At 53.6% G+C, this 21,966-nt stretch overlaps 1 protein-coding gene across 1 annotated transcript; it reads right to left on the minus strand.

Moving 5' to 3' along the window:
* Positions 1-7,819: 7,819 nt before the first annotated feature.
* ZNF469 (zinc finger protein 469) lies at positions 7,820-20,497 on the minus strand. The gene has a single exon (XM_027685228.1). It carries the CDS (start codon positions 20,495-20,497, stop codon positions 7,820-7,822), a length of 12,678 nt encoding a protein of 4,225 aa, XP_027541029.1.
* Between the last annotated feature and the right edge of the window lie 1,469 nt (positions 20,498-21,966).

Consider the following 21,966-nt stretch of genomic DNA (forward strand, 5'->3'; position numbering starts at 1 on the left):
CCGGGGTCCCCAAGGCCTCCCGCGTGTCCCAAGCCCCGCTGTGGGGTCTCCACACCCCCCCTGTGAGGCCACACCCTTCTGTTTTAGGGCTCTTGCCCCTCCCCTTTCGGTTCTACATCCCCCTCCTTGACGTCCCTAACCCCTCCCGTGTGTTCCCAGCCCTAATTTGGGGTCTCCGTGCCCCCCACATGAGGCCTCACCGGCCTGTTTTGGGGCTCTGACCCCTCCCCTTTGGGTTTTACATGCCCTTCCTTGGGGTCCCCAGCTCCCCCTTTGGGGTCCTCGGCCCTCCTCCGTGTTCCCCAATACTCCTCTGAGGTCTCCAACCCACGCTTTTGAGGCTCTAGACTGCCCTTGGTGTCTCCAAGCCTCTCCTTTCAGATCTTCAGCCCTCCTTTGGGGTCCTCTACCCACTTCTTTGAGACTCCAGAACCCCCCTTTGGGGTCTCTAAGCCCCTCTTTTGGAATTCTCAACTCCACCTTTTGGGTCCCCAACCCATTCCTTTGAGACTTCAATACCTTCTCGGAGTCCCCACCCCCTCTTTAGGGTTCCTAAGCCCCTCCTTTTGGACCCTAACCCCTCCTTTGGTGTCCCCAAATCCCCCTTTGGGGTCCCAATCACCCTTTACACCCTTTTGCCCCTCTAGAAGCTCCTAAACTCCCTCAGGGCCACCAATCCCCTTTTCTGGAACCTCAGTTCCCTGTATTGGGGTCCCAACTCACTCTTTGAGGATCCTCAAAGCCTCCTTCGGGGTCTTTGTATGGGGTTCCCGAGGCCTCTCTTTGGAATCCCAACCCCTTAAAATCCCTCTCATTTCTAGATGAGTGGCCCAAAAACTCCCACTTGTGACTTCCGGTGTCACTGTGACCCTGGCTCAGGGTGGGGGAACACCCCAGGACACACTGGGGATGGTGTGGGGGTGCTGGGATCCCCCTTGGCATCATCCCAGCCATGTGGGCCATGAGGATAAAGCAATTTTGGGCTCAATGTGGGCTAAACAGGAGCTGCTTATATTTTGGATCTATGATGAGGATATTTTGCTGTGAAAAACAACCATTTCTGCCAAACCCAGCCTTTGTCTGTGGCCAATTTTGGCTCGGGGGGGTGTGGTTGTGGTGTAATGTTTCCAGTGGTAAAGGCTGGTGGTCCCCAATTAATCCTGTAATTTTTGGATCAACGGAGGCAGAAGGGGCTGGTGGACTGTGGGGACAACGGCACAGCTTGGTCGTATACCTTCTCCATCTCTCCCTGGACATGGGATGTGCTTTTCTTTTCCCTTTTCTTTTTTTGAAGGGTTTTTAATTAACTTCCTGTTTCAATGGTGGGATAATGAGTTTTAAGCAGCACATGATTCCAGTAAAGAGGTCAAACCGGCAATGGGGATGTCAAAAGAAATTAAGTTAGGAATTAAGAAGAGATCCAGGGGAGAAAAAAAAAAGCCCAGTGAGGGAGGGAGATGCTGCCGAGGACAAGGCTCTGCTCCCCCCTCCTTGGCTTACCACCCCCCAAAACGATCCTGACGGCGCCTTTCACCTCGTTTGGCCTCGAATCGCCGCCTTCCTGGAGACCATCACACCCCCAGGCAGGCAGCTCTGCTTCCAGAGCCTTTCCCTTCCCGCCACGGATTTGCCAGGTCCGGCCCAAGTGGGCTCTGCTTTGCGTCAGCTGTGATGGGTCTGACTCCTGCAGGGGCTGGAGATGGGGGGCCAAATTTTACTCCGATGCTCTTGCGTGTCTCCAAGCCCACCCCGGTGCGGCTCTGGGTGTTTCGGGGCTGTGGGCACTGCAGATCCACCTGGTTCCTCCGGCACATCCATGGCACTGCTCCCGTGGTATTTACCTGCAGTGTTTGCTTATGCCAAGATAACTAGACAACCATTTAATTAAACACAACATCGTTAATTGCATGGATTTGAGGGGCTGGGGGTGAGTGAACACCAATAAAGCACCCAAATTTCCGCTCCCCAGGAGGGAGCAGGGGGATGGTGGCAATTCCTGGCTCTTTGTGCTGGGAGAAGCAGTGGCAGCATCCCTTGAGGGAATGAGGGGACATTGTCACTCCCTTGGGGGGGTTGCATCCCCCCCTAAAATGATGCCCAAAAAGCTTTGATGGAGCCAGTGGGTGCTGGAAACAGGGTTACGCCCCTTCCCTGGGGAGGAGAGCTCAGCTCCAAGGAGGAAACAGGTTGCAGTCCTTCCCCTGGAACATTCCTTGCCAGTGTCCTTTTAATTAGCTTTTTGGCACCATCCCAAAGCCTCTTAGATCCCCCTAGGCCTGAGAATTTGCGGTTACGTCAACCAACCTCCAAGGGCTGGATCCCCAGTGTGGCGATGTCCCTGAATCCCACATCCCCCTGTCCCATCACCTGGGGGGACCCATGGGTGCTCCTGCATGGGGACAAGCGTCCTGGTGCCGGTGACAGTGGCATAGCTGGGTGTCTCCCTGCTCCCTTCCCGATCCCGTTGTGTTTGCAGAGAGATTGTTATAGGGGAACCGAATAAATAGCGTGTTTTCCCGAGGAGTGAATTACACGCCTGCAGAGCAGAGATAATGCGGGAGCAGCCGTTTCCCCCATTGTGAGCGAGGTGACATCTTTTTATGGAGCTGTGTACATTTGTATTAGTGCCAATTAATCTGGGCTGATATTATTAGAGACGCGGGGAGAGGAGGTGGCGGCGCAGGAATGTAAATGGGAAGAGCCAAGGCACTGCCTCAGTCGTATTTCAGGGGTGAGGGGTGGGTGGCAGTGATGTTGGGAGCTGTGCTGAACACCCTGAGGGGTCTGGGTGTCCCAGCTGTTGGCACTGCCCACTGACACAGCTCTGCCTGGGTGCAGAAACAGCTTTTCCCAGGTCAAAATGTCCTATTTTATGTTTTTTTGTCCCAAGAGAGAGGGCTGGCACCACAGTGCCCCACCTGTGGAGGGGCCCTGCCACCTGCTGGCAGGAGAACCTGGCCCTGGGTGCCACTTTTCACCTACCTGAGGCTCAGACCCAGGCAGCTGCCAACAGCCTGGGGTCCTCTGTGGCCTGGGCATGGCTTGGGCATGGCTTGGACATGGACATGACATGGCTTGCACATGGCATGGGCACGGCTTGGACATGGCTTGAGCAAAGCCTCAGCATGGCTCAGGCATGTCCCTCCATGACTTAGCACGGCTTGGGCATGGCTTTGGCACTCCTTGGGCATGTCCCGTCACCACTTGGGCACGGCTTGGGCATGCCCTGTGCAAAGATGCTGCTGCAGAGTTCAGGGCTCCTGGGAGCTGGGGTGGCAGTATGGAAGGTTTTGGGGTTAAAACAAATCATAATCATGGAATTTATTAGGTTGGAAAAGTCCACTAAGATCATCGAGTCAACCATTAGCAGCACTGCCAAGGCCACCACTACACCATGCACCCCAGTGCCACATCTGCATGGCTTTTAAATCCTTCTGGGGAGGGTGACTCCTGTACCAGGGCTGGACAACCCTTTCCATGAAGAAATTTTCCCTAATAACCAGCCTAAACCTCCCCTGGTGCAAACAATGTTGGATGCCACTGAAACCAAGTGGGAATGTGGGGATGAGCAGCCCCCACCCCCCAAATTCAAAGCTGGAATGTGTCAATGCTTATTTCCCCCTCCCTCTTACTGACCTCTTGCTTTAGGGACAGTGCTCTAACTCCAAAAGGAGCGATCCCCCCATCCCTGGGGCTTGGGCAGTGAAACTGGGCTTCAGGATGGCATCCCTGTAGGGGGGTGCATCAGTGCTGTGCTCCTGTTCCCACTCTTCACAGCCCCCAGGGCTCTGGGTTTTCCTGCCTGAAGGCAATTCAGGGATGCAGGACTCCCTGGGTGAGTGTGGACCCATCACACACATACGGCCAGAGGGAGGTGGGAGCTGGGGTTTAAATTCCTGCTGTGCAAGGAACGGCCAGATTTGACTCAAAAGCAAGAAAAAAAATTCTAAGTCTTCAGCCCCTGCTTGCAGTGTGACAACCATGGTGGATCCCGTTATCCTCCAGGCTTTACGGAGAGGCTTAAAGCACCTCCGGCTCGGAAACTTGGATGTGGGGCTGAGAAGAAAGGCTGGCTGGATTTGGGGGGGCTTGAAGAGCAAACAGCTTGAGGAAAATATAGTGTGGTGGCAAGAAGCCAAAAAATCCCTCTGTAAAATTCCAGGCACTGTCTGTATGACCCACCCTGTAACCCCTCTGGGGCTGTCTGTGGAGTCATCCCCATCCATGAGGGTGTAGATTTGGGCTGAGGATGGTGCATCCCAGTGTGGTGCAGGGCTGGGATCCCTGGATGTGCTGGGTCCCATAGGTGCCCCCCTGTGCTGCTGGCACCCGTTGAGCAGGGAGTTAATCTGCAGCCAGGAGAAGCTGCCCAGCTTTGCATCCTTGCTGGAATTACATTGACAGGGGCCTGCAATCTTCCAAGTGACAAGTGCTGCTGGATAATGCAGGACTCAGCAAACCCGGGGGCTTTAGGGAGCTGAGAGGAGCTGATGGACTGGGGGGGTCGCCCGCTCAGCGGGAGGGGAATGTGGCTGAGAGCAGAGGGAGAGGATGGGGAAGGAAAAAACTACTCACATTTAGGGAGGAAAGGGATTAATTAAATATTTCAACCCCCAGAGCTGCGGGGATGATCCAAGCATCTCCCTGGGGAGTAGCATTCTAGAGGGAGTGGCACCCAAGGCAAGCCTCACTCGTGTCCTGGGCTTCAGTAAGGTGGGTGCTGCTTTGGGATGATATCCCTGCACCCATCCCAAGACCCTGGAGATATGTCCCATTCCTGCAGCAATCCCATGGCTCCTAGGGGATTCATTTCCAGGTGCCCAGGTGATGAATCTGGAGGTGTGGGAGAGCTGTGGTAACAACCAGGCATGAAATACTCCTCCTCCACCCCGTAGGTTTGCTGCCCTGGTGAAATATTGTAGAGGGAAAACATAAAAGTCCCATTTCCAGCTCCATAATATTTCCTGCCAAAACAAAGTAAAATGTGCTGCCTTAAATTTTCCGCAAAATTCTTTTGAGGTTATTTTTTTCCCTAAATTAAGCCATACTAATTATTTTCAGCCACTTTATCTCCACTCTGCAACACACCAGGAGGGTGCAGGCGGCAAGCATTTTAAGCCTCCATAAACAAAAGAGTAGTTTGGAAAATAATTCTATCAATTAATCAAATTAATCCTGCAGTTTTAGTTACAAGCCCCGAGTGGCGAAGATCCCAGCCGGCGGTTCCGAGCTATCTCTCATTGACAGCATCTCAATGTTGTGATTGCAACAGTAATTAAAGAATATAATACACCCGGCTTTGTGTCAGCTCCTACCCCCAGACCTCGGCGCTGCGCCGGCAGAGGTCAGCTTGAGGACAAAGTGGGGATGAACAAACTGGGCAGTCACCATCACTATCAACACCATCACCATCATAACTATCACCATCATCACCATCACCAGCACTGTCACCATCACCATCATCACCATCACCAACACTGTCACTATCATCACATCACCATCACAAATGGGTGATGATCAAACCAGGTCATCACCATCTCATCACCATCACCATCACCATCACCATTATCACCACCACAAACTGGGGATGAGCAAACTGGGTTGTCATTATCACCATCATCACCATCACAAACATCACCACCATCACCATCACAAATTGGTGATGACCAAACTGGACTGTTACCATCACATCTCCAGCACCGTCACCATCACTAACACCAGCACCATCATCATCATCACCATCAATATCACCAACGCCATCATGATCACAAATGGATAATGACCAAACTGTGCCATCACCACCACCAGCTGGTGATGACCAAACTGGACCATCACCATCGCGTTGGGCTTTTTTCCCCCCCGGGACAAGACACTCATATCATGAGCAGGACTCAGTCAGGGTGTGGTGTGAAGAGGAGCATCTTCACCATAAAGAAGCTCCACTGCTTTGCAAACAATTCAGAAGTGATGGCAGTGGCAACAACGTCCTCCCCAGTCACTTTACAGAGGACATTTTCCAGGGAGGAAGATCCCCCAAACATCACACAGACAGGGAATTTCTGTGAAAATATTGGAATATATTTGAAAAGATTAATCAGGTATGACTTTACAGTACCACCCCATATTTTCATCTCATACTTTATTTTAACAATATTAAAGAGGCACTTTAAAAGCACACAGACAACATCATAAAACAGGGTTTCCTGCTCTTTCTCTGCTTCTCTGGACAAAATATCAAAATAAAAACTTTTGACAGAACACATTGCACCCAAGGTAAATTACCTACAATAGTTTTTTATACAATACAAAGAATTGTAAAGATACATATTAACAGAATAAAGCCTCTTTTTTTTTCCTTTTAAATCTAAAACAAAACAAAAAAATCATTGCAGGACAGACGCAAAGTACTCTGACTGTTCATATCACATCAGTGCATTACTTCACCTCCTTGACTTGGGAGTATTTCAATAATATCTTTCCATGTCCTCGTTTGCACCTGAGATTTCTTTCCGGATTCAAAAGTTCGGTTGTAGAACATGCTCGTTTAATGTAACGGAACCTTTTCAACACGATGGAGTACCAGCATACAGGGATTCTTTTTTTCCCTAATTTTTTTGCCTAAAGTTGAATTTTTGGTTCCCTAAAGCTGATTTTTTTCCCCTAAGTTGGATTGTTTTCCCCTAAAGTTGAATTTCTTTTCCCTAAATTCATATTTTTCCCCCTAAAGCTGAATTTTTTTTCCCTCAAGTTGGAATTTTTTTTTTAAAAGTCTCTTTTCCTGCTTCGTTTTTTTTAACAGGTAACGGCTATTTCCTAAAGTTTCCCTTTTATTTTTCAATCAAGGAAGTCTGTATTCACATTACAAATGAAGAATAGCACCAGTAACTGCATAGTAAAAGCGGATACCTATAGAGCCACTAACTCAATACAGTAAGATACTTTAGAAGTGATACCGTTGAGGGCACTTGGACAGTACCAGTTCGGTGCGGTAAATTGGCACAGTTTTCTCGTTGCACAAAAACCCCCCCCCCCAAACAAAAAGAAAACACAAACACACACAAAACCCCCCCCAAACCCCTAAAAAATCAGAGTTTGTCACAAGTGTCAAGGTGCAGTTTGCTCATGGTGACGGTTCTTCTCCGGTCACATCGTCTACAGTGGTCAAAGAGTGGCAGCATCCTCTGAAAGGCTCTGACAGCCCCGGAGCCCCAGAGCTGGTTCGTTATTCTCTTGACGATGTAGAAACAAAATCCTTAGGGATGGCTGTCAAAATATAGGACACTTGGTTCTTAATTTAATTTTTTAATTGTATCATCTCTTAGGCCAGCTCCCAATTAAATGAATTGTACGGGATTATTTGTGCAAAATCTTCAAAAAAAAATATAAAATTTGCTTTCTACAGTGTACTGCACCTTCTGAATAAGACGTCTACGGAATGAAGTTCATCTCTTCAAGTACTTTGTACAAAGATAACACAGACATAGACTCAAAAGGGTCTGAGATTTGCAAGTATCCTTATAACCTCAGCACTTCTGCAATAAAGCAATTGCTCTCGACGATTCAGTCTGCCCAAAGCGATTACAATTTCAGTTCATGAAAATCATCAGCAACATCAAAGTTCTAGCATTTGCATGATAAATCAGGTGAATTAAAGTAGATTAGTAGACACAAAGCAAACTATTTCACAGAGGCTGCAGTGCAAGTTCATTTAAGCTAGACAGAGAAATCATGCTACACAAACGAATTTAATGCTTTGATAATTTTTCCCTTGCAAACCCCATGAAAGCAGCTGAGGATCACCATAAGTCACTTCCATAAATTATTCTGAAGTATCTCTTCTTAAAGGAATTTTGAAGCTAGTTAATTTTTGCCCAAAGAGTTGGCTGAGCAGGTTGTTCTGGGACTCGGCGGTGCGGTAGCTGGCGGCGCCGGCCGGCTTGGCCCCACGGGCAGTGCGCGGGCTCTGCAAGGTGCCGCGTGGGGACGGCGACGGCCCCTTGGCCAGCACTTGGTGGAGGCTCTTGCCCAGAATGGCCTTCCTGCGTTTCACGTCCCCGTTGGCGTGACGGAGCTCCCCTTTCTTCTGGTTGTAAGTGTCCAGGGCCATCTTCTTCAGCTGGGGGCCCGTTTTGGGTTTGGGTACCAGTTTGTTGCAGTGCGTCTCCCTCCTCCCCGGGGAGAGGGCAGAGGCCTCGGTGTTGCTCCAGCTGGCGCGTTTGAGCTCGACAGTGCTCTCGCTCCTCACTGGGCATGGCGTCCGGGCTTTTTTCTTCTTCCCATCTCCCTCCATGTTCTCCCGGGAGCCAGAGCTGCTCCGGTGGCTCAAGGATTTGTGTTCTTTCCTCCTCTTGGGGTGAAGCTTGCCGGTGGCTTTGCTTGGCTCCACGTGGCTGTGCTTTGCGGCGTTGGCGGCCATTTCACACCTGGGCTGGTGGCTGGTGGATTTGCCTGGGTTACCACCTTGGTCTTTGGTGTTGGTGATACCATCCTTAGCCTCAGACATGGATTTGTCCCTTCCGGAGATGGGTTGTTGACCCTCCTCGGTGCTGCCGCTGGGGCTGCCTACACTCAGAGCAGCCTCATTGCCAGGCTGGCTACCTGTGGTCTTCTTTGGTGGGGCTGAATCTGTGGTGGACCTGTTGAGTGTGGGTGATGCTGTCTTGTCCTTCAGGGGCAGGGGGTAGTGGGCAGCTTCTGGAGACGTGACCTCAGATGCACCTTCCCAAGCAGAGACATCGCTGGAACTGACATTGCCCCATCTGAGGGTCTCCTTGGCTGGTGGAGACTCTGCCTCAGGGGAAGGAAGCTCTGAGACCTTCTTGGCAAGCTGGAGAAATGGGATCTCATCCATGGCATTGGTGCCTGTGCTGGGATTTTCCACGACATATGCTCTATATTCATCTTTGTTGCCTGTTCTTTTATGGGCATCGGCGCAGCCGCGTTTCTCGGTCAGGTGTGGAGGAGAGAGTTTTTGGTCTGTGGCCTGGTTACAAGCCAGCCCAGCAAGGTCCATGGTAAACTCGGGTGAGTCCAAGAAAGGAAGTGGTTTCCCATCAAACGCTCCTTTCTCCAGCTCCTCGATAGCCAGGCCAGCGATGTGGCTGAGCTCCGGGCTGCCTGCGGCAGCTTGAGGCAGAGATGGGGAGAGGCAGGGTGGTGGTGGTAGGGTGTCAAATGGGGACTTCTCCATCTCTGCCAGGAGGTTGGAGAAGTCACCCACCAGGTCTTCTGTTTTCACGGAGGTTTGGGGTGCTCCTGGATCACCAGGTGCTGTTGGGAAGGAGTCAGTGGGATTCTGCAGACTGGGGCTTGCAGCCTCTACCAGCTGAAGGTCACTCGTGTGGTGCAGGTGGACTGGTGACCTGCATGGGAGTGAGCTACTGTGGTGAGCAACCTTCCTCTTCTTGCTCGGAGGCATGGCCTCCTGGAGACATCCGTCCTCTTTCTCCTTCTCCCTGCCCTCCCTGGAGGCAGTGCCAGGCCTCATGACCCCTCTGAACTTGAAAGTCTTGTTGCTTCCTGCCAGGTGCTTCTCCATGTGCCGGTCGTACTGCTCCTTCTTGGAGAAGGTGTAGTTGCACATGCTGCAGATGAAGGACTTCTTGATAACGTGCATGACGTCGGCGCAGAGCTCACAGGTGTACAGGGTGGTGTGCTTGATCTCCTGCTCCTCCACTACACCATGCTCCTGGCTCAGGTGGTTTCGGAGCTCTTTGGTTTCCTGGTAGAACATGGGACACCTGTGGCACAAGTAAATCTTCTGCAAACTGTGCACAACCAAGTGCCGCTGGAGCTTGAAGGGCTTGGGAAACTGCTTGCCACAGTGATGGCAGTCCCTGGAAGGATCTTTGCAGTCTGGGTGCATGGGGACAGACTTTGGGGTGCCTTCACTTTTTGCCATGTGCTCTGGAGAGGGGCTGGCAGATGCTTTAGAGGAGCTGGGAGCAGGTGGCTTCACCTTGACGTTGCTTTCCAAGGGGTCTTTCATTGCCTTGGCCTCCTGCTCGAGAGGCAGCTCCTTGGGGCTCTTGCTCTCTCTGGTGACCGCATGCCTGCTGCTGGGGTCGGTGTGCCGGGAGGACCTGTTGGGCTTCCGATACATGATGGTGTTGAGGAAGTGGGTGACAGCAGCATTGTCCTCACCAAAGCAGGCTGGCAGGCCCATCACTGACTTCTGCGCCTGCCCCTTGCGGGCAAACTGGGTGGCGTGTTCCCGGAGATGCTCATTGTACATCCAGACGTCGGAGATCTCCTTCAGGCACATCCCGCATGCCCACAGCCCAGCTTTGTTCTTGGCGTGCTTCTCCTTCAGGTGGTCCCTCAACTGCTCCCGGGAGCTGAATTTGCGCTGGACACACATGTAGCAGGTAGGCGGAGGGGAAGGGTTGTGGGAGAGCTTGTGGAAGTCCAGCTCCCCCAATGTCAGGAACCACTGGAAGCAGACTTTGCATTTGTACTGCTTGTCTTTGGTCTTGATGGTTATCTCACCGCGGTTTTTCCCCAATTTCCCATCTTCCAGCTTGCTCCTGTGCTTGCCTGACTTTGGCTTCAAACTCACAGTGCTGTCCTCCCCATGGCCAGGAAGATCTTCACAAGGGCCAAAGAAGCACATGTCTCTCATTTTGAGCTTTGCATTCAGCATCTCGATGTCAATGGTATGAAATTCAGGAGAGTCCGAATCCTCATTGTCCTTATCATCATAGGGCTCCTCTGCCAGGTCGGGGGGCTCGGAGCTCGCTTCTCTGAGCGAGTGCTCATCCTCAAGGTCCATCAGAGGTTCCAACATGTCCTCAGCAGAGAGACTTTCTCCCTCCTTCTCCAGACTCCCCCAGATGTTCAAGCTGGGGACATTGTCCACTTGGCTGTTTTGGCACAAGAAGGTGAGCATGTTGTCTTCCAGGTCAATGTCCTCCTTCCCTTGGTCAGTCGCCTTGTGGTCCAACCTCAGCTCAATGCTTTTAGATCCGTTTGGAGCAGCATCCCCGCTCTTCGTCTTGCTGCCATGACACATGTTTAGCATTAAGGCATCGTCAACAGAGATGGTCTCGTATTCACAAGGGTCCTCCCTGGTGACACAGAAAGAGCTGGTTTCGCTGAGGTCAGAAGCCAATTGGATGGTGAAGAGGTTGATGGCACCTGCTGCCTGAAGGTTGACTTCGGTGATGGGCTTGGGTTTCTTGCTACGCTTCCCATAAACCCGTGTGCACTTCCTCCGGACAAACTGGTCATCCCGGGGGAACAACTGGGAGAATGTGGAGTCATCGTCAAAAAAGCTCTGGAGATCTGAGGTGACCGCGTTCTCCATGCAGTGCTCTCTGCCTGGGGGCACCTCTGCCTTCGCCCATTGCTTTGGCTCTGCAGGAGGAGGGCTGGTCTGCAGAGTGCCTTGTCTGGGAACCTTTTGGGTCATTCCCAAATCATGTGTGTCCAGTGGCAGAGCCCCTTCAGCAGGAGCTGTGGGACCCTGTGGGGCACCACTCCAGTTCCCAGTGTCACTGCCTGCTGCAGGGCTGTGTCCTGTCCCAGTATGCATCTCCTCTGCCTCATCAGCACCACGATGCTGCTCTTTGCTTACTTTGCCCAACCCCTTTGTCACTTGCTTCACAAACCCACTAACCCAGTTTTTGCAAGTCTGTGTATCTTCCACTCCATTTGGATCTTTCACCTCCCCAGGGCGGGTGACTGTGCCAATTGCTGACTCCTTGCTGACCATCTCCTTTGAAGACGCCCCCCTGTTGCCCAGGTCTTCTGCAAGCTGGGCCTCACAAGGGGACTGTTTGGCTTTTTGGGAGTGCTGGGTCCTGTTTTGGTCCTCTGTGGAGATGCAACCACCTGGCTCGTGCAAGCCCTCCGTGATCCTGGGCAGACTGGAGCTGAGGACAGCAGGGGAAGGACCTATGCTCTTCTCCAGCTCACAAGGATCATTGGGTTCATTTCTGCTGGGAAATACCTTTGCTTTCCTTCGTCTCACTTTCCTGCTTAGCTGCTTCTCAGAACTGCCGTTCTCCTCTCCAGGATCTTTGCTTTGGCTCCTTCTGCCCTTTTCTTCCTTCCTGACTTGCCATCCTGAGTCCAGCTTCCCAGACACCACCTCTTCTGATCCCCTCATCTCGGAGTGCAGTCCCTTTGCCTTCATCTCCCTCTGCAAAACATGCGTGCAGTGCAGTTCCTGGGACATCTCAAGGGAGATCACGCTGAGGTCACTGAGCACTCTGCTGACCACCTCTTGCATCTCTGTGCTGGGCTCTTTCTCCAGGTCTGGGAGTATTTTCTTGGGGACATGTTCAACACTGGTCGTCGGCACCTGTGAGCTGGAGGTTTTACCTTTGACCGAAGCCTTCATGCTCCTCCTGGGTACCTTTTGGGCTGTTTTCAATACCTTGTCAGCAGGAATTGAAGGGGACCTGGGAGTCTTGCTGGGCTGTGGCACACCCCCATTCTTCACCTGGTGTTTGACAGCTTTGTGTCTGGTCAGGCCAGGCTTAGACCGGAAAGTGGCTGAACAAAGGTCACAGGTCACTGGGAGCCCATTTGCCTTTTTTCCTTTGTGAAGTTCATTTTGGAAAGGGTTTGGAGTACTGTTGGGTGTATTGTTCTCTCCTTGGTCCACACTGTTTAACACACAACACCCATCTTCTCCAGCCCCATGCCTTTTGGATTTCTCCCCTTTTAAACTCTTTCCTTCACTCTCTGTGGTTTTGGAAAGACCTAGTCTCACTTCTGCTGCCTCTGAAAACTTGTGACCATTTAATTCAGCAGGACCAAGATCTTCAACCCTTGTGAAACTTCTGCTGACAGCAGCTGTCACTTCCTGAGCAGCAAAACCATTGGACAAAGTCTCTTGTTCGCTTTGATGTTTATTTCCATCATCGGAGCAGCTTTCAAGCTTGTTCTCTTGATTCAGGTTGACCTCTCTTTCTCTGATGAGCAGAAGATCTGCTGGGGGCTGGGTTGAGTGATCTTGGGTTTCTGAAGGAGTGGACTTAATGACCATGTCTGTGACGGTGCATAGTTGGTTTTCTTTAAAATTTGACAACACAGTACTGGCATTTTCAGGTACCTCTTTCCCAACATCCTTTTGGTTGAAAGGTGGCGAACAGGGAAGAGAACAGTCCCTTCCATGAGGCTCCTGGTGACCATCCATCTCCAAGGCAGACCCCACCAGGCCATCACCATGCATTAGAGCGCAGGGTCTCACCATCCCTTCTCTTTCAGGTGGTCCATAGTTACCCAAAACACCATCAGGGAGGTGATGGTGACGTTCCTCAACTGCTTCCATCGGCACAGCCCCGCAGTGATGCAGCAAGGGAGGAAAGGTGGCTGGCTTTTTCCATGTCCCTTGCTCTACTGAACTCATGGTGTGGCGATGGATGTGATGGCTGTTGGCCTCAGGGGGACACCTCTTCATGACTAATGAACTTGATGCATTAGGCAGGGAGGTGCTGTATTTCTTCTCATGTGAGAGTTGAGTGACGAAGCTGGGGACCTCTCCTCCCTCGGCCCCACTGCTTTCCAAGCATTTGGGGTCAGAAAATTGGGTTGGCAAGAGCAGGCTGATTGGAGATTCACCCGTGTGATAACAGTCATTGGGGGATGACTTGCCATCCCCTTCTCTGGGAGCCTTTGCATTCACTGTGCCAGCTTTAGTCTCGGTCACCACGTGGTGATTCTGGTGGAGATCCTCCTCGGAGGGAGCGGGGGGGCTGATGGAACTCATGGGAGCACTGCACAGGTGCTGTGGCCCCTTGCCCACCTGATTCCTTTCCAGCCTCTCTCCCACTGTGCTGCCCAGTGTTTCTTCCTTGAGCAAACTACGGCTAAAATGGGATTGCTCATATTTCGTAAATGCCAAGGTCGTGTTGTTTTTATCTTCCTCCTGCTCTTCCATGAGCTGATCAGCTTTCCTTCCTTGCCCTGGCAGTGGGGTCACCGCCGTGTTTTTGAGTGGCGAGAGGTCATTACGCTCTTGGGAAACACCATCTGCAGGGATATTAATGTCACTCGGCTCCGCAGGTTCATTTGCTAAGTGCTGCAGCTCCGTTACATCATTTTGCGGCTCCGGCTCCGCAGATGTGGATTGTTTTGCATGGAAAGAGCCCATTGCACCCAATGATTCCAGCTGCTCACAACTACTGGAGAAAAGCACAGCCTCTGCCCCTGGGGCAGCAATATTTTCTGTGTTGCTTCCCATGGGGATTACCCCCTCCCCATGGGCAGGGCAGTATGTCCGATTTTCCCCTTCCAAGGCATCACTGCCCTCCTCCTTCTGGTCTGGCTGGATGCAGGCAGTGGCAGAGGGGTGGTTGGGAGCCAGCAGCATGGGGAAGCATGGCATCAGCAACTCCTCTTCATTGTTCTTCACCGTTCGGGCAACAAAGAGCTGGAGCTGCTGCAGAGGGTTGGCAGATGTCTCCTGAGATGCCAACATCTCCCGGGAGTCACGGTTGCTTTCCTTGGGCAGACTCAGCATATCAAACAGCAACACTTTTGGCTTGCTGGCTTTGTCATTGAGTCCAGGGGTTGGACTCTTCCTCTCCTCTGTTTCCTCCACCAACACAGACCCACTACCACCCTCTTTGAAGTCCACGGCACTTTGCACCATTTTGGGTGACTCAGTGGGGCTTAAGGCTCTTTCTTCTGTATCTGGGACCTCTTTGATGTGAGGTGAAAAGGCGAGATCCAAGGCTGGGGTGGGACCCTGATGGAAGCCAAATTCAGGTTTATGGTTTGGAAGATGGGCATCAAACTTCTCCAGTTCTGCAGCATCAGTGTCTGCTTTCCCTGGCACAGGTAAGCTCTCAGCACTGTGCTGGCATGGCAGGGATGGCACGGGATCTTTGGCTGCTTCTGCCGCCTCCACCGTCTTTGGGAACATGGAGTCGGTGACAATAGGAGAGCTTTTTGTCACGGGGTCTGAGTAGACAGGAACCTCTGTGTGGTCTGTTGTGCTTGAGCCTCGTAGACTTTTGGAAGATGACCCATTTTCCAGCTTTCTGGGATCTCTTTCCTCAGCTGATGCAGTTCCCTGGAGCTGCTCACTGCTGTCTTTGGAGCAGAAATGGTTTGTGGTGAGTGGGGCTGGAACACACAGCCCGGCCTCCAGTGAGCCCAGCTCCACCGGGCAGGGCCAGGGCTCCCTGGGTCTCTCATAGTCCTCGTGGGCAGTTGTGATGCCCGGCTTCTCACCTCCCAGCCTCTCCCCAACACAGAGGCTTGATCTGCTCAGCTCATCTGCCAAAAACAGTCCTTTCTCCTGGCCTGCCTCTTGCTCACCCAGCAGTGGTGGGAATCTCTTGGCCTCCTGTCCTTGCAGGTGCTGCTCAGGTTTCTGGAGGCTGATGGATGCCTCGTTACCCAACTTGCTGGTTTGCAGTTGGCTTTCCAGCTCTGTGACTAATCGCTTGATCTCCAGCTCATCATCTGATATGTTGTTTATAAAAGTCACGTTATAATCCGTTATCCTGTCCGGCAGTGGCAGGGAGAGCTGGCTGGTGGGGACAGGTCCTTCCTCGGGGAATTTCTTGGCTAGTGGCTTCTCCACTGAGAGGCTGTGGAACTGAGTCATGTCCTCTGGCAACATCGGAGCCACTTCCTCCATCAGGGACCAGTCCTTCTCTGGCATGAAGGGTGGATATGGTTGCTCAAAGGGCAATGGCTTGCGTGGGGGATTCCCGGGACAGATGAATGTTGTCACATATCCATCCTTGCTGGCAGAAACGCTCTCGTACAGTGGCGGGTCAAACTCGGTGACAGGAAGCTCTCCAAATATCGAAGAAGAATCAAAGCTGAGAGGGGAGGACACCTTGCCCTGTGGAATTTCTGCAGCATAAGGGGAGATGGTGGAGTGCTTCTGCTCGAAGGAGCTGGTGTTGATGTCATCCTGACACAAGTACATGTCGTCCATGTGTGAGGAGCCCAAGGTTAGGGGCTTTGGGAAGAGGTTGTCATTGTAGTGACCAGGAAGGCCTTTGGGATCAAAAAATGCATTGTCACTGCTGGCCTTGGCACTGAGCATCATTCCCACTGCATCCCCCCCATACGTGGGGGCCGGAGCGGGATAGTCCTTCTGGCTGTCACAGAGCCCGTGTCCCTTCAAGTGCTTGATTCCTGCTTCTGAGTAGGTGGCACTCACATGGCCAGGACTTGCTTTGTTGCTGCTGTGGGATGGAGCAATTATCTCTTCTGGGTGGTACTTCAGCCCTTCACTTGTGAAAGAGGTGAATGGATGCCTCTGGTTGACCATGGTCAGACTGGGTGAGTTCTGAGCCTCCAGGGTGGGTTCTTCTACCTCGCCTGTGAGCTTTGCTGCTCCTTTGGGCTCTTCCTTACAGGAGATCCCAATGGGGCTCTTGCCCGGGGTGGCCATGCTGGGCAGCTGCCTTTCCTGAGGCTGTGAAAATGGCTCCACCTTTGCACAGTCCATCACAGCAACATCTGGTTCAGGACTCAGATGTGTCCTGGAGCCTGCCAGCAAAGGTTTGGCTGTGCCAAACCGCCTGCTCCACCTGGAAATGTCCTCTTTGCTCTTCTGGCTCGCCTTTGAGTTCCTGTCCTTGGGAAGGCTGAGTGGAGTCCCTGGCACATGTGCTGGGCTGCCTGAGTGCCTTCTCCTCTGAGTGCCACCCTTCTCACTGGCCCCTTCAGCACGGGGTGGGCTGGTGCCCATCTCTCTGGGCTCACTACCACTGTGGTTGCTGCCGGTAGATGACTGGCTGCTCCGTCTTCGGACTCGGGCAGCACAATCCTCTTTCTCAGCATCCTCCTGTCTTTGAACCCCCCCATCCCCCTGTGCTTCCCTTTTCTGACTGCCCCTTTTCCGGCTGTAGTTCCAGGCTGGGTCTTTCTCTTTGATTCTCTCACTTCTCCCCAGGCGTTTCTTGCTAAAGCTGTATTTGCTCCTCCTGATGAATCTCGTGCCACGCTTCCTCCTCCCCCGGGGCTTGCTGGACTCTGCTCCATCCTCATCCGAGTCGGACACGTAGTCATACTCCCGCAACCTGCCCTCCTTGGTGGCTGGCATTGGCCTCTCAGTGGCCTGAGGGAACTGGGCCTGCTTGCTGCTCTTCACCTGCAGTTTGTGGAGCTTATTCTTCTGCTGCACGATCTTGTGAATGAGCTCCTTGCTCCACGTCCCGCTTCGGGGCTTCCGCTTCTTCATGTCCTTCATGGAGAACCGTGGTGGCTTGGAGCTCTTGGTGGCAATGACTGGCCCTGCCTCGCTTTTTGCTGGAGGCTCCTGGCTGAGTTTTCTGGGATGTTTTTGACTAGAGGTGGACTTGGAGGAGGTGGTGGCTGGTGGGATGCTGTTCTTCCTGCCTGCCCGCAGCCTTGCTGTCCTCTCCACTCCTTCTGCCCCAGGATCCGGCTCCTGGGCTGCCAACCTCCGTGCCGCCCTCCCCTTGTGAAGGTGCTGCTTTCCTGCCCCTCTTTTCCCCTGCTCCCCAGCTGGGCGTCCATCTGCATAAGAATAGCTAGCCTTAGGCTGTCCTGCTGCCTTCTCCTCTGCTGCCTGCTTTGATTTGCTCTCTGAGGCCAGGGCTTCCTTTGCCTTGTGGGACATCCCACTGCTGGTTGCCTTCACGCCCGTCAGCTCCTCGTCGGCAAACACATCTATGAAGCTGCTGTCGATCTCTGGGTTATCTGACTGGTACCCCAGGCCGTTGAGGGCTTCAGTGATCAGGCTGTCCAGCTTGGCATCATCAATATCCAGGTCAGAGGCGGTGAGGGGCAGAGAGGTGGTGGTGAGGCCGTTGAAGAGGCTGCCCTTCAGAGCATCCTCCTTGCCCTCGCTTTTGCCTTCCCCGTCCAGCAAGAAGTCATCGCTCTTGTTTAATGTCAACAAATGCACCTGGGGGTCTGGAGAGAGCCCCAGGCTGGGGGGCTTGGGAGGCTCTTGGGGAAGTGCTTTCTGCCCCTCGGCTGCCCGGGGAGCATCCTTGCCCTCTCCCTGGGGAGTGGGATGGGAGGCGCAGAACTGGCGGTGCTGCAGGAAGGATGAGAGGTTGCTGTAGTTCTGGTCACACTGTTTGCAGGTCAGGAGCACGTCCAGCTGGTCCAGGCTGGCACTGTTGAGTGAACTGGCCAGCAAGTGATGGGAGGAGTACGGTGGTGGAGGCTGCTCCCCATCCAGCCCATCCGAGCATCCTTTGGCCACCTCCACACCGGGTTTGTGGAATGGGCTCGCCGGGGTGCATTTCAGGAGGTTGTCATCTTTCAGGGCATCAGGAGGGAAGTGGAAGGACTTGATGGAGTCTGAGGGGGGGTAATGAAGTGAGTTGGGGCTCAGGACATCAGAGGGGTGGAAGGTTTTGTTGGAATCCTTGGGGTGGCAGGGGTGCTGGAAGAAGGGCGAGGGCGTCAGCGCTCCAGACATCTGGCTGTCTTCAAAGGCAGGGTTGAGTGGGCTGCTGGACACGGGGGAGAGCGACGAGCAGGTGCTGCCACAGGTGGGGTTGGGGACAGGGGACGGCAGCGGGGACTCGCAAGGGGAGGCAGCCACCAAGGCTGATGGCAGCAGGACCAGTGCTGAGCCCGACGAGCTTCTTGAGGGAGGAGGAGGACCTGCTTGACCCATGCTGTAGAAAACGGCTTTGTTTCTTGAGTCGCAGGCAGGAGACCCCGGGTCCTTCCCACTCTCAAAAGAGAAAGTGCCCGTCACACTGGGGTCTCCCCTCTGGACCCCGAGGCTCTCTCCCGATAAGAGCTTTTTGCCATGATACCCTGGAGAGTTACTTATGGGGGGCCCTTTCTGGGCTTTCCCACTCCCCTGCCATTCCGATGTGCCCAGGGGAAAGTGGAGCTTCTGGTTGGTGATCTGCCTCGACAGCTCCAGCCTGTTTGCACCGGGCATTGCAGAAGGGAGGTGTATTTGCTGCCAAGGCATCCTGGCGTTTTTCTGCCTGTGCTGCCTCTGCTCGGGGCCAGACTGGCACTCGAATGAGAACTGGCTTCCAACAGGGTTTGAATAAGGTGCTGAATTCTGGTCCATGGGAGAAAACGCCTTAGTGGCACCTTCCCAAGCTTGCACAAGCCTGGGGTGGGTGGGTGCCGTAGTGGGAATGCTTGTCTCGAAAGGCACGGATCCTGCGCTGGTGCTGCCCACGGGGGAACTGCAATAGGCTTTGCTCTGAAAGTGCACTTGGGACAGAGAGTTTGGTGGCATGTTCCTTCTCAGAGGGCTGCTCTGGACCAGCAGCCGTGGGCCGGGGACACTGTCCTTGGCTGAGGCTTGCCTCTTACCGACTGGCTTTGGCATACTAGGCGAGTGTAAACTAGACGGAAAAACAGCTTGGTTTTCTTGGAAAGTGCTTGGGTTTTGGTCAATAGCACCAGATGACGAGAGAGCACCATTGGGGTCGGTGGGATGCTCGCTCCTGCCTTTGCAGCAGGGCAGCGGGCTGTGGTGCGGGGCTGGCGGTGGCGGCGGGTGCAGGAACGGTGGCGGTGGTGCTGAGACGGGCAGGTACAGCCTCCCTTCGGGGGACACGCTCTCGTAGGAGCCACCGCTCAGTGTCTCCTCTTGCCACTCTCTGGAGGAGGAGTGGAAGGTGAAGGCACCGTGTGCCAGCTGGCTGCTGGTGAGCCCCATGTCCAGGTAGTCCTGGCTCCCCGCATCACCGTGGTACGGCTCCTTCCCCGAGTCGTGCAGCAGCTGGAAGGGGTACTGGCATGGCAAAGCCCCCAGACTGTGGACACTGGCTTTCCCACCCTCAGAAAAAGAGCTGGGCTTCTGCACCGTGATCCCGTAGCTAGCACCGGCAAAGCTCTTCTCTGGGGAAGGCCAGGACTTGGTCCTGTTTGCCTGAAACTCTAAGTAATGTAGCTGCCCATGGGTGCCGGGGCTCTTGAGGGGGATGCCGGCAGTGGGGGGCTGCCCTTTGGGGCCGAGGGGGGGGCCGGGCTGTGAGGTATAGTTGGCGGAGGTACGGCCGGCGGCGGCATCGGGGAAGCAGCGGCCAAAGCTGAGCTCTTCTTGCCGGAGCTCGGCCTCGTGCTGGGGAATGCTGGGCACATGGAAGCGGTAGCTGCCGGCCACGGGGGGAGTCACCTCCGGCTCCTTTGGGGGGGTCACCTTCTGCTGGGGGTAGGCGATGCCGATGGTGGGGTTTGGCCGGGTGCCGGCGATGCTGAGCCGGTAGAGCTGGTGGTGGCCCCGCTCGCCCTTCCCCGAGCGCCGGCTGCGCTCGCGGGCTCGGCCCTTCCCCGGTGGGGACTGGGGGCTGCCCTTGACCTCCCCCCAAGTGCTGTCATTGCCAAATTTGGGTTTGCACTGGAGGGATTTGAAGTCGATCTTCCCTGCTTGCTGGGGCCGGATCACGGCTTCCCGCTGGCTGTGGGGCTCCTTGTCCTTGGGGCCAGGGAAGGGGGATGTGCCCTCCCCGCCGAGCACCCTCCCATCCTTCTCCCCGCAGCCTTCAAAGCCAAAGTCCTTGTCGGGGTCTTTGGGGGCAGCCTCAGTATCGCCGATGGTGTAAACATGCTGGGTCTCTCCAGTCATGATACCGAGGAGGGGGACAGCCTAGAAAGCCCTGTTGTCCCGTCCCACTGCAAGCTGCTGTCCCTCTGTCATGGGCATGGTCCTCCACCGAGGGGCACCGGGGCCGTGAGAGGGGCAGAAGCTCCCCGGGGCCGGGGTGGTGGAGGGTCCCGAGCACCGGTGGGGCTCTGCTGCATCATTTCAGACCTGGAGAGAAGAGGAGAGAAGAGAGGAGGGTGGATGTCAGTCAGGAGGGGACCAGTGGAAGGACAGGAGAGATTTTAGCCCCTTTTCTTGGCACTGTAGTGGGAAAGTGGATAGAGGAAGGGGCAGCACAATCCTCCCCCAACAGCTCCAGGGCAAAGCCCTCCAGCTTTGGGCTCTTCAAAGGATGCTTTGAGCAGTTCACCTCTGGCAAAAGCTGCTGAGGAAGCACTTTTTTCCTCCGGGGAAAGCTATTTCTGGGTTACTTCTTAGCAACATAAGCAGAAAAAGATGACAGAAGAGCTCCACCTACGGATTAGTGGGAAGGGCTGTCGGGATGGGCTGGGAGAGGCATCTGGGAAGGGCTCTGTCCCCATGTCCCCGTGTGCCCGCGTCCCTGTGTGCCTGTGTCCTCATGTTCCCATGTCCCCATGTCACCGTGGCTGGAGGGATGATGAGAGGAAAGGCTTTTGCTCCACCACTTTCCCCACCTGGTGCATCTCTTTCCTGCCCCTCCACCAAACAATCGCTTTGGAATTCCTGGAGAAACGTTTAGAGCTTCTGCTGCCTCTGCCTTAACTTTATCACCCCCTACAAATTGCCCTGGAAATTTTAAACACTATTAAGGAGGCAAAAGCATAAAAGCTGAGTCCCAAATTTACCAGCTAATTTTACAACCCCAGACCTCAAGGCATTAGACATAAAGCACACGTCAAGCTCAGCCTTTTAAAAGGCACTACTAGGATTTTGTATTAAAAAGGTTATATTAAAAAGAAGGGTAAAGCCCTGTTTCAAAAGACTCTTTTTTAAAAAAGTCTGTTGGAAACAGTGAGGGTTTATTTCTCCTCTCTCACTAGAAATCCTTCTTTACTGTCCGTCTCAGTGGGTCAAGGCACGATACTGCTGGGAGGGGGTGAGGACCAGGAAATTCATCTTATTAATCTCCTCCTGGGTGCAATTCTCACCTCTCCCAGCCCTACTCGGTCCACCCATCCTGGCCATCCTGCCCAGTAGTGACCTAAGCAGAGGAGAATTTCTGCAGGAAAAGAAGAGCATCCTGCATCAACCCGGGGTCTCCACAGCGTGCTTGGCTTGTCTCTCCATTCCCACCTGATGCTCTGCTGTGAGCGGTCAGGATGAGCACCCAGCACCCCACAATGCTGCATTAGTAACAATATTTAGTGCATATAGAGGTGGCAAAATTGTGGCTGCAGTCCCAGCACTCCTTCAAGGATGCTGTGAGACCTTGCAGGGAGGAGACAGCAAGCTCCCGGGGGTCTCCTCTC

Source organism: Neopelma chrysocephalum, unplaced genomic scaffold, assembly GCF_003984885.1.
Source record: "Neopelma chrysocephalum unplaced genomic scaffold, ASM398488v2 Primary Assembly neopelma1_68, whole genome shotgun sequence".
Classification (NCBI taxonomy): Eukaryota; Metazoa; Chordata; class Aves; order Passeriformes; family Pipridae; genus Neopelma; species Neopelma chrysocephalum.